Source organism: Poecilia mexicana, unplaced genomic scaffold (genome assembly GCF_051168715.1).
Source record: "Poecilia mexicana isolate PSO_F unplaced genomic scaffold, ASM5116871v1 scaffold_9, whole genome shotgun sequence".
Lineage (NCBI taxonomy): Eukaryota > Metazoa > Chordata > Actinopteri > Cyprinodontiformes > Poeciliidae > Poecilia > Poecilia mexicana.
In genome coordinates, this window is record NW_028263378.1 from 30851991 (window position 1) to 30864219 (window position 12229).

Here is a 12229-nt window from a genome sequence, read left to right on the forward strand (position 1 = left end):
AGGCATGTTGATGATAACCCTTTAGAGTAAAAGAGAGGTAATCTATTATTTATCTGATGTCAAGTTAGGTGTGGCAACTGAAGGCGCCACTGTTTGTCTTCATTCTGCACTGAGCAGACAAAGACGTCAGACAGTTCAGGTGGAAAAAAACATCTGAATTTTTAGTGGAATGTTACTCAGGCATCCCATTCTGGATTACACTCTGGTTCCACTGCAGCTTGTGCGTTTATGTAACAAAGGCAGTTTTGCTGGTCTGTAGAGTACAGTCTAACGGTCTGTCGCCTGTGATCACCCCTGAAGAAGTGTGACGTGCAAAGAATGTGTCTCATTCCGCACAGCCACTACAGTTCCCGCTCGACCTCCAGCTCCTCCAGGTGGATAACAGGAATCTGGAGGTGCTTCTCCAAAGTTACACAACAGGTTTGATGCAGATCAGACTGGATGCGTGCATTGCAGTGAGGCAGAGTTCACCTCCTTCCTGTCTTGTAAGCTGACTGTAACACAACAACCCCCCACAGATAACACTAACCACTCGCCACAAAACCTTCAGTTACTACAGCAAGCATTTTCCATATTTCATATATAGCAAATCAAATTTGACAGTAAAATGGAAATAATACATCTGATGGTATGTAGAGCCTCGTCTCCATTGAGAGGTATGTCATGGGTCGGTGTGGTTTAATAAGCTATTTTGTCTGTTTCCATTGTAAAAGTGGCCATTCCAACCGTATGAACCTGGGCCCCCTTCAAGTGTAGGACCAACAAGCACAAGATACACATTTCATCACAGCATGAATGAGAATGACTGATTTCATTGTAAAGAGTCTTTGAGTGTCCTAAACTGATATGCAAGTCTGATGTCATTTCTTTTTCATTTCATTACACCAGTGCAAGGTTTCCCCCAGAAAACCTGCTAAGCACTAGGGCAGTCCACCATGTTTTTCTATTAAAAATATTTAAGCTACAAAAATTCAGAGATGCACCAGCAGGTATTATAAGCTGTAAACAATAGCATGTGAGGCCAACAGGCAGGTGGAGGGACGGCATAATTGATGCACACCCACTTGTATCCAGTTCAATCCATCAGCTATAAACCTAGCTTAGTCCAAGGGGCAAGTAGAGACTGGTGGTCCGCCAGGGTCATGATACACTGGGGGAAACCTGTTAGTATGTCACGTTAGTCATTGCATTAGTATGATACCATGTTAAGCATTTGTGTTGAACACTGTCTGCCCAGTAGCAGTCCAACTGACAGTGGAAACGCTCTCCTGAACGTGACCGACCACAAAGTATCATACTGAGCTGCAACAACCTGTTTTTGGTTAGTTTCTTATCTCGCTTTTTAATAACTATACTGTTGATTATGTTTATAATTTTGCATACTAACGAAGTTCTCAAGGAAAAAAATGGCTACAATAAAAAAAATAAGGGAACAGTCATTAGGCATGAGATTACCTTTGGGTAACAACATGCAAAAGACCGTAGTGTTGGCCTCAAAATCCCAAAAATATATTTACTGAATGCAAACAAAACTAAAAACACCAACAGATTATCAGCAAGTGTGAATCTGTTTTGTGTGCCAACTAATAATGTCTTCTCAATAATCCCTAGAGGCACATTTGCCTTCAAATTCAAAGCGCAGTCAAACTCTACACATGACTGCGTGGCTCAGGTCACTGAGGAGCAGAGCTGCTGCTCTGCAGGAACGGTGCTGTGGGCTCTCAGTTGGGTCTTTCACTACAGCATCTAACTGAGCTTTCAGTAGGTGTGTGGCTCCGCCAGGCTCCAGCAGCCCTGCAACTCCAAACAGGATGAAGTAGCTATAGAAAATAGACAGACTGTCTTCAATAATAATTCACTGGCATCTTTACATCCTGGATTTCTACTGAGGCCAGTAAGTCTTGCTACAATCTGACCTGGGATCAGTTAAGTGTTGGTCACTTTGCCTTTTCCACACGGCCATTTTGATGGTTTTGTACCAGATCTTTTGTGGTCTGAACTGGAGCCATCACCAGGTGTGGTTTTACTGCTCTGAGAACCAATGCGATATCTTAAGAAATTGTCTATATTGTACAGTAAAGAGAGCTGATTTTATAACTCCAATGAAAATATAGCAGGATATCATCCAGTTATTGTGGTGTGATTATGGGTCAATCTGTCAGATCTGCTGACAGTCAACAGGCTCCACCTGGGCTCAGAACCACAAACAATGGAAACATGATGTAATATAAGAGCCTCACAAAAATGTACATCTGAATAAAAATACATTAAATTTGAGCATGTTTACAAATATTTATTTCTAGGGTTCATCAAAGTACTTATTGTTTAGGGCTGCAACTAACAATAATTTTAGTAGTTGATTATTAAAATTGCCACAGTTTTTTTTTTGTTTAACCACTTAATACTTATTATACAATATTAGAAATAGATTGAAATGCAAATTTAAAAATCTATTCCTTTTTTAAATAAGAAAATAAGGCAGCATTACTTTACTATGCCACTTGAAGAGTTCTGGATAAAACATCTTGACAAATTTAAATGCAACATGTATAAATATTTTTGTACACTTTTGGATTAATTACTTAAGTACAGTAACAAAGTACTTGTACTTCGTTACTCCCCACCACTGCATATTCATCACGATTAACCCAATTAATTATTACAATTCTATTAATGACCAAGAGAAATAAACTGAAACACAGTGGACACAACTGTTGTTAGGAGTCATATGGAATTAGACTGGGATAAAATGGCAACATGTACAAAATGGGGGCATGAATGGGCAAACTGACCCCAAGCATTGGTATTCACGCATTGGCTAAGATCACCATCTTTTTAGGCCAAACAGTCGATCAGAACAGGGAACGGTTCACAAAAGCACAGCGGAAGAAAACAAACTGATATTAAAGCACGAACACCATTACAGAAAGACAATATGGCTAAATATGGCTAAAAAGCTTGTTGTTCAGGGTTGAGGATACTACTTAGCAAGAAGAAATCTCAAGATTAAAATGATGAGATTTAGACTAGCAAGAACAGAACAAAAATAAAAACTTCTGTATGCTTAAGCCCCCTTGTAAATTTGATAAATCTAATAAAAAAGACAAAAGATAGGTGGGATTTTCTCTAACAGCCATTCTGGTTCAAAAGCGTTCAGCATCTGTCTGCTGCTGACAGAACAACACATTCACATGGAGGGTGGGATGTGTGCGGGGTGTGAGAGGGGAGGGGCCCCACTGTCATTGCTCATTCATGGCTTCAGCCTGCCTGGCCATTTTGGTTGGATGGCCTTGTTCTGATGCTGAACATGCCATCAAAACAACAATCCAGACAGGGTGAAGCAGCTGATCGCTGCTACCTTCCTGCTTTCTCTCCAGACGCATTTGGTTTCTGAAGGGACAGAGAGGTTTTACCGAGCAGCAGCATCAGAACCGCCATCCACCCCCTCACGGCTCCCCCTCCTCCTCCAGCCCACTAGAGTGTGTGGCTCATCTTCTAACAAAAAGGCCTGCAAATTACATCAAAGGCCAAGCAGAAGCACCTGCACTATGCACTTTGTGAATATGGAATATGTATCATTTAGCGGGCTTTTGTGATGTGAAAGGGTGCAGTGTAGAAACTGGTGATCTGCCTATTGTTGCCATGTTTTTATGGTCGCTGTCTGCGTCAAAATGACAGCGCGAGCCTCCGGCAGCCTGAGCCTGAGTCAGTGAACACACTGGCGCCGTGTTTGTTACTGTATGCAACACAAATCCAACTGAAAAAAAAAAAAAAAAAAAAAAAAAAAAAAACCAACTCATCCCAGATCGCTCACCTTGACTGTTCTCTACTGAGGTAACAGACGCAGCGTTATCTGCAGCCCAGGCTTCATTGGTGGTGTGCTGGGAAACCATGGACACCATGGTCTGCAGCATCTTCTCCGGGCTAAGAAGTGATGTCTGAGCATCGGTGGAGCGTTTGCGCGTCCAGGTCAGCCGGGAACTCGGGGCTGTTATTTGCTCCTTAATAGGGGAGGTTATTCCAGCGTCTGGGGTGGCAGTGGTGCGACTGGTGGTGGTTGTCGGGTCCGTTGTTGGAGGCTGGAAGGTGGTCGCCTTTTCAGAGCCAGGGCTGCCGGGGCTTGTCGGGTGGGATGTGATTCCAGCCGGAGGAGCGGACAGGGTTCTGGTCCCGGGTGAAGCAGCGCGAGGCTCGCCTGTGCGAAAAGCGTCCCAGCCGCCTGAGCCGGGCTTCCTGCTGGAGATAGGCGACGCATCGCTGGGACTGATGCGAGGGGCAGATTCCGAAAACCCAATATATCCGTAGAGAATGAGTAGCAGGGCTGGGGATATGTACATCATTGAGGACGTTAATCTCATACTCGCTCTCAGCTCTCCATGTATAAGCCCCGGTAACGGTCTCCCTCAGACCCGGCCCTGAATAAACGCGTACTCCACCATTGATGTCGCCCGGCGGTGTAACGCTGCTGTTGTTACCGACAGCCTCACTGCAACCTAGCTGCTGACATGGACTGATGGGCTCGGCAGCCAATAGGAGCTCTGGAGGGCTGTCTCTTCGAGCTGTTTCAGTTGCTGATTGGACAATCCCTTAGCATGGTTTTAACGTGTAGAGGATTATCAAACGACCCTACTACACTGTCCAACATCGTCATTTAAATATCCTCATTCATAAATTTATTTAATTTACTTTATTTTTCTGTATTTTATAATAATAGGCCCGCTAGTTATTGTACTTTGTCTTATACCCGTAACAGATTATAAAGCGTTTTTTCCCTGCAGGTTTATTTGTTATGTCACAAGGTTGTTCCCAACTGGCTGTGATAAGGGAATGACATGCTCTGGCTTGTTTTATAAATACCTTTTCCAATAGTCATATTTGACAGTTAGTTGATATCCTGTTTGTGCTCGTTTTGTATTTCATTTTTTACAAATCTGTTGGATTATGAAATAACTAGAGACTTCCTCTTAACGGTTTGCTTAAGTTATACTACAAAGGTGTCTGAGAGATGCTTTCCCCCAGACACCTTACACCTTACACACACCCTCCTACAAAAGACAGTACAATTAATATAGCAATTAATACATGTAAAAAATACATAAAAAATACATATATGTATGCTCATTGTGCTTTCAAACGGACTCTGTAATATATCATTCTGGAGACATTTGGTGCGTTTTAATGTATAAGAAAGTGAATTTTTTTTTGTTTCTGACAGAGAATTTTACATGCTTTTTTAAAGGCTTCTCTTTTATAGTCGGATTATATTGCCTCCTGGTGGTCAAAACATGTAAACAGCTCTTATTGCGTCATGATGATAGATAGATAGATAGATAGATAGATAGATAGATAGATAGATAGATAGATAGATAGATAGATAGATAGATAGATAGATAGATAGATAGATAGATAGATAGATAGATAGATAGATAGATAGATAGATAGATAGATAGATAGATAGATAGATAGATAGATAGATAGATAGATAGATTTATTGTCTAGTGGGAAAAGAAAATCACTTCCTCAGATGGTTTTCTAAAACAAATAACCATTCATAATTCTATTGCTGATTACTTTTATTTTACATTATCATCTACTACTGACATTGATCTCAGCGTCAGTTGAAGTAGCTTTAGTTTTATTTTCCATTTGCACAATTACTGATAAATTCAGTTAATCATGAGTTCAACTACTCATTCATTTCTGTTACAGATTATTTGGTTATGTTATTTTCTTGTTTCAATATTAATTTTTCATGCAGTTGTTATTGGTTGTTTCCCAGGTGAAAAAGGATAAGATGGAGGCTAGCATTATCAGCATATCAATACAATCTCACACACTTGAATTCCTTTGCTTCTGATGCTTTGCCTGTTCTAACAATCTATTTGACTTTGTATTTAAGCCTTACCTTTGTTCTACAAAGATGTTTCTTGTCATAGACCCTGTTTTTATGTATTAATTCATAATTTTTCCATAAAAACAAGTACACATGAAATATACATTTGTGAAAATATAGCAAAAGAATAAACACATCTAATGCTTTTCACAGACATAAAATCACAAAATGCTGTACAACAGAAACCAGCCTTAAAAACATACAAATAAAAGCCTGGGAAAATATGATTTTAGTTGCTTTTTAAAAAAAAAAAAAAAAAACTCAACAGAGTCAGCAAAACGGAGCTGCAAGGATAAACTTTTCCACAAACTTGGGGCCACCGACTGAAAGGCAGGGGTCCCCTTTAGTTTTAAACCGTGTACGTGGAACAACCAGAAGAAAATTAAAAGTTTTGAACGTTCTTCAATTTAATAAATTTAAGAAGGAGAGTTTTGGTCACATCTATGTGTAAAAAATATGAAGCTTTACATCATAAGAAGTTAAGAAACCTATGTGATATACATTAATTGAGCTTGAAGCCAGCCATTCATGTGCTGATTTCAAAATAAATAATAATAATATAGCTTTGCACAAATGACATTTGCCTCCATCAAATATAAATTTATCATTTTTAAATCTCCTTGAGATAAAGTTTTCATTTGTAGTGTTTAAATCTCCTTCCTTACGTTTAGAGGGAAATGGAAATGTGAGGTGTTTAGTTTTGATAGTTCTACTTGAACTTTTACTGAGCTTCAGCTTGGTTCCGATTGGTACATGTTCAGTTCGATCGCGCAGACTGTAGGTGGCGGTAGAGCGCAACAGAAGAGGTGTGTGGAACTCCGCTGGAGCGTCGCAGGAAGCGCGCAAGAGTCAACTCTTCGCGGTACAATGGCGCCGCTAGATTTAGATAAATATGCGGAGATTGCCAAACAATGTAAATACCTCCCGGAAAATGACCTCAAGGTAAATGTAACGTTTGTGAAACTTGTTTTATACAGACGTGTGTTTAAGAATGACTAGCAGCGCTGTCTCTCTGTTGTAGTAAACAGGAACAGAGTTAGCTTGTTGTAGCTGATGAAGCTAAGCTGTTGTTTTGGACAGGAAGTGAATAGTGTGCAGTCAACAGTTTATCTCACCGAGGAATGTTATGATGTTGGAGCCAAACACAGCCGGCCTGTTTGCTTCCTCCATTTCTTTTACATTTCAATTTTTTCTACCCATCACGCTCGAGCGGTAATAATAATCTGATCCGTTAGCCCACTTGCCATGATCATATTTTTAGCACTACAGAACGTCACAACACTGATCAACAGGGCCTTCCAAAGATATTAATTCCTCTTGACGTTTTCCGCATTATTGCCATTAATTTTAATAAAATAGCTTAGGCTTATTGGAGTAGAAGTGTTGCTAAACATAAATATTCCATCCTGGCGATGGATGCTCAATTGAGATTATCTCTGGACTTTTACTGGGCCATTCTAACACACGGATATCTTCTTATCTATTGTAACTCTGTCTATTTATTTAAGAGTTTTTGTCCTATATTGCAAAGGGAAGCTCCTCCCCACTTAAGCTTTGATCGATTTAGTTTGGGTTGCAGTAGAACTATCACTGCTCTATTAACTTTTGTTTTTGTTTTTATTTTTGCCATGTATACTGTTTAACTTTTGTTTTTATTTTGTCCATGTATGCTGTTTTTTGTATCTTGCATTTAATGATTTGTAGACACACACTGTCTGATTAAAAAAAAATCCCAGGAGTTCCATGTTATACTGCACAGGTTCAATAAAATAATGTTACCTACGGTGACACTAAGGTTTAACTGAAGCCAGATTGTAAATTATCCTCGTCACTAATGTCTGACAGATGTTGTCACTAACATCTGTAAGTGAAACCTTATCTATAGAGCCCTTGTGACCCTTTCAAGATAAGAATCACAAAGTCCCTCAAGAAACAAAATAACAAATACACAAAACAAAATTAAGCAAAGATAGATTTAAAAACATATGATTTTAACTGGCCTTTAAAGAAAGCCACTGATCCGCTGATCTGAGAGTCGGAGGAAGGGAGTTTCAAAGACTTGGCACTGCCAAAGAAAAGACTCTTTCTCCTTTAGTTTTTCCATTTTGTATGGAGGACAGTCAGCAGCTCTTGATCATAGATCCTCAAGGCCACGATGGGGATGTATGGATGTAATCGTTCCGAAATGATTAGTCCATGCAGAGCTCACCAAGTCAAAACCAAAATCTTGAAATCCACCCGATGATCAACCGGGAGCCAATGACGTTGCTTTAGAAGTGGAATTACATGACAACATATTGAAGATCCAGTTTGGAGTCTAACAGCAGCATGCATGCATGCATGCATGCATGCATGCATGCATTCATTCATTCATTCATTCATTCATTCATTCATTCATTCATTCATTCATTCATTCATTCATTCATTCGACTCAGGTGTGTTAAAACAGGGACAGAAGTAAAATATAAAAAATGTCCCCTGAGAGTCTGGACACCACTGCCCTTCAGGTGTTTATGTTGCCTATTTATTTTAGCCAAAAACAATAAACCTTAACATGGAATTGTGACAAGCAGTAAGTAAGTAAACTTTATTTATATAGCACCTTTCACAGACATAAAAATCACAAAATGCTTTACAAAAAAGGAAACACATCAATAATAAAATAATCTAAAATCAATTAACAAAATTAACCAAAAGCCAGTCTGAAGAGATAAGTCTTGAGACTTTTTTAAATGCGTCAGTTGACTCGGAGCAACGCATTGATAGAGGGAGAGCGTTCCAGAGCCTTGGGGCCACCACCTGAAATGCTCATCACCACGAGTTTTAAAATGAGTTCTGGGAACCGACAGTAGCATCTGATTAGAAGATCTCAGAGTCCTAGATGGACAGAGAGGCTTCAAAAGGTCCAATATATATGTGGGAGCCTCACCATGAAGTGCTTTAAAAGTTAAAACCAAAATTTTAAAATGAGTCCTAAAATACACCGGGAGCCAGTGCAGAGAGACCAGAACAGGAGTTAAACAAGTAGTTCCTTTTCTCTTTAGAGTTTGTCCATCTGAAGGTGGACATGTTGGTCAGCTGCAGGCCCTTCCCTCTGACCGTGTTTCTTTCTCATAGAGGTTATGCGACTATGTGTGTGATCTTCTGCTGGAGGAGTCCAACGTTCAGCCCGTTTCTACACCAGTGACTGTATGTGGAGACATTCACGGACAGGTAAGATACTTTCTGTAAATTCATCATTTTGGGTTTTTATTTTTGTTCTGAAATGTAAAACAAAAAAGATTCTGGTTGTGTTTTGTGGAAATATAAGGTCCAAACTAATTTCTTCTCTGCTTGTGTCAGTTTTATGACCTGTGTGAGCTGTTCCGAACTGGCGGCCAGGTTCCAGACACCAATTACATCTTCATGGTTTGTTGGTTTCTGTCTGACTGAACATGAGAGTCATGGTGTTTGGCGTTTGTGTGACCAGCCTCTGTTGTCTCCAGGGGGATTTTGTTGATCGAGGATATTATAGCTTGGAGACCTTCACCTACCTGTTGGTGCTGAAAGCCAAGTGGCCCGACCGCATCACACTTCTGCGTGGGAACCATGAGAGCAGGCAGATTACGCAAGTCTACGGCTTTTATGGTGAGGTTAGTTTAGTAGAAAATGCCAAGCGCCGGCTGCCCACACCCCTAAACTCTGTGGGAACGTCTAATGTTTCACAGACGAGTGCCAAACCAAATACGGGAATGCAAACGCCTGGCGGTACTGCACTAAAGTATTTGACATGCTAACAGTTGCAGCTGTAAGTATAGAATATGTCATGTTTGTTTTCGTGAAAAATGCATTTTGGATAAACCTAAACAGCTTCGCCAACATCCAGCTGAAAAGGAAGCGTGATTGTGTTCCTGTCCTTGTCTGTCAGCTGATGGACGAACAGATTCTGTGTGTCCACGGCGGCCTCTCTCCAGACATAAAGACCCTCGATCAAATCCGAACCATCGAGCGAAATCAGGAGATCCCTCATAAAGGAGCTTTTTGTGACCTGGTGTGGTCAGACCCTGAAGACGTAGACACCTGGGCCATCAGCCCCAGAGGAGCCGGTTGGCTCTTTGGAGCTAAAGTTACAAATGAGGTAAGTGGTGGAAAACTGAATGGGTCAAATGCTTATCAACCTGTAATAAATCATATAGTTAGACAACAAAGACACAACAATAAGAACTGGAAGATAGCAGGCCTATTGTCCTACACTCACTATTCAGTCCAAAAATTGAGTTAATGGGGATACAACATAAGACTTATCCTTATGTTCTTGTCTCAAATCTTAAGAAGATCTCATCAATTCTCTCCCTTTTAAGCTGTAGTATGTGACTTTTAGAAAGGAAAAAATTCTTACATCGAAAACTTTCACAATAATCGTGTTTTCACCTACGTTTATTTTACCTGCAAGTATCACAATAGAAATGGCTGATGGAACCAACAAAATTGGATTAATTTCTTCAATTTCGCAAAAAAAGGTTTTACGCTCACTTTAAGTAAATTTTTTCTTTTGTCATGACATAGCAACAATTTAAACCCATATGTAAAAACATATTTTTTAAAATCTGAGATAAATATCATCCATTACCATTGAAACTATGGTAGTGGAATTTCTGAATTTAATGCATGGTAATAACCACGGTTCAGAAAACTGAAGAGTTAAAATAGGCTAAAATGTTCTGCAGCGGGGTTACTGAGAGCTGTCTATGCTGCTGTAAAGTGAGTGAAAAAACTCAGTATTGAATCCTTTAGTTATGGAAGACTGAAAAGAAGCCAGCTGCAGTGTTGAAATGGAGAAGAAATATTGTGAAATCATAATTAATAAATTATTTACCACATTTACCACATGAACTGTCTTTCTCTATGTTGTGCTGACAAGATGAAAGCCTTGAATTGTAATCTGTCAAAATGACAGATGGCCTTTGGATTTTTCCATATATATATATATATATATATATATATATATATATATATATATATATATATATATATATATATATATATATATATATATCCAGGACAGAAACTATTCAGCTAATTATTCCTGCTTTTTTTATCTGTCTCTCTCTTTCTGCAGTTTGTTCACATCAACAGCCTGAAGCTCATCTGCAGGGCACATCAGCTCGTCCATGAAGGCTACAAGTTCATGTTTGACGAGAAGCTGGTAACGGTGTGGTCGGCTCCCAATTACTGCTACCGCTGCGGCAACATCGCATCCATCATGGTCTTCAAAGACGTTAACACAAGGGAGCCAAAACTCTTCAGAGCAGTGCCTGACTCCGAAAGAGTCATCCCTCCCCGAACCACGACCCCTTACTTCCTGTAGACGCCCTTCAGACGAAGCAGCTTGTTCAGTAGGCAGAGGCACTCGTGAACCCATGTAAACGTTGGTGTATTTGGGTGTGTTAAGGGAGCACTTCTTGGTGCCAGCTGTCAGTTTTTATTACCGCTCTGTGATGCATTTGATGCCATTATTCTTAAGTTACACCTAGAAACCACAGCAAAGGAGGGTTGCTGAGCATCACTGCTGTATTAGAGGAAGGACTCCAGTCAACTGACAATGTAAAATCATATTTATAAAGCTTCATGCTTTTACATTAAAAAGAAACAGATTGCACATGCAGCAATGTATAGATTGTTTTGATGTTATTTTGTTATGGTGATGTATTTAGCTGGATGTATAAAAGCACTGCACACAATTCAAAGCTCTGTGTCCTGACACGTCTCACTTCCAGTTTGTCATCATATAACCCCATGAATAAACTGTATACCTGAGAGTTGATATGTAAAAAAAATGCTCATCCCCTTTACGTTTTGTTTAAGCTGTGGTAGCAGTCTGGCAATTTCAAAATGTAAAGTCAGTTCTTTGTGGATATTATTTCTGTCTGTATTTAAATAAATCCTATTGAAAAGTATTACACCATAAGATGTTGTTAAAGGTTTCTAAATAGATATCATCTCATGATGTCACCCTGAATCAGCCTTTTCATTCAGAATATTACCAAAGGTGTGCATTTATACAGGGCTGGGGTAAGGCCAGCCTTTTTAAGGTCATTTCTCAGCATGTCAGGTTTGACATATATATATATATATATATATATATATATATATATATATATATATATATATATATATATATATATATATATACTGGCATATGGGAGAGGGAGGCGTCCCACAACAGCAATGCACAGTGGCTAACCTCTCTACGAGAGGACCACAGCAACCTCCCTGAACAAGCCCCGGTAACCATCACTGTGGCAGATGTCCAAGAAAGAGTCTCGGGTATGAAAAACTGGACAGCACCAGGGCCTG

At 39.7% G+C, this 12229-nt stretch overlaps 2 protein-coding genes across 2 annotated transcripts in view; one reads left to right on the plus strand and one right to left on the minus strand.

Annotated features, from left to right (window-relative positions):
* Positions 1 to 4500, minus strand: part of LOC106903932 (multiple epidermal growth factor-like domains protein 9) — a 38645-nt gene extending 34145 nt beyond the window's left edge. Inside the window, exon 1 of the mRNA XM_014967974.2 lies at positions 3815 to 4500. Within this exon, the coding sequence (XP_014823460.2) occupies positions 3815 to 4358 (544 nt within the window). The 5' untranslated portion in view covers positions 4359 to 4500. The remainder of the gene's footprint in view (positions 1 to 3814) is intronic.
* A 2176-nt stretch (positions 4501 to 6676) lies between these two features.
* Positions 6677 to 11829, plus strand: LOC106903936 (serine/threonine-protein phosphatase 6 catalytic subunit). Its single transcript, XM_014967981.2, has 7 exons — positions 6677 to 6835; positions 9011 to 9106; positions 9236 to 9301; positions 9379 to 9520; positions 9601 to 9680; positions 9801 to 10010; positions 10992 to 11829. Exons 1-7 carry the CDS (start codon positions 6761 to 6763, stop codon positions 11238 to 11240), a joined length of 918 nt encoding a protein of 305 aa, XP_014823467.1. The 5' UTR covers positions 6677 to 6760; the 3' UTR covers positions 11241 to 11829.
* Positions 11830 to 12229: the final 400 nt, after the last annotated feature.

What these genes read in the sequence shown, in the direction of transcription:
- LOC106903936 (XM_014967981.2), top strand. Translation starts at nt 6,761, where the DNA reads ATGGCGCCGCTAGATTTAGATAAATATGCGGAGATTGCCAAACAATGT. An exon ending in TCCCGGAAAATGACCTCAAG is followed by an intron (nt 6,836 to 9,010) that starts GTAAATGTAACG and finishes TCTTTCTCATAG; the next exon opens with AGGTTATGCGACTATGTGTG. An exon ending in ACACCAATTACATCTTCATG is followed by an intron (nt 9,302 to 9,378) that starts GTTTGTTGGTTT and finishes TGTTGTCTCCAG; the next exon opens with GGGGATTTTGTTGATCGAGG.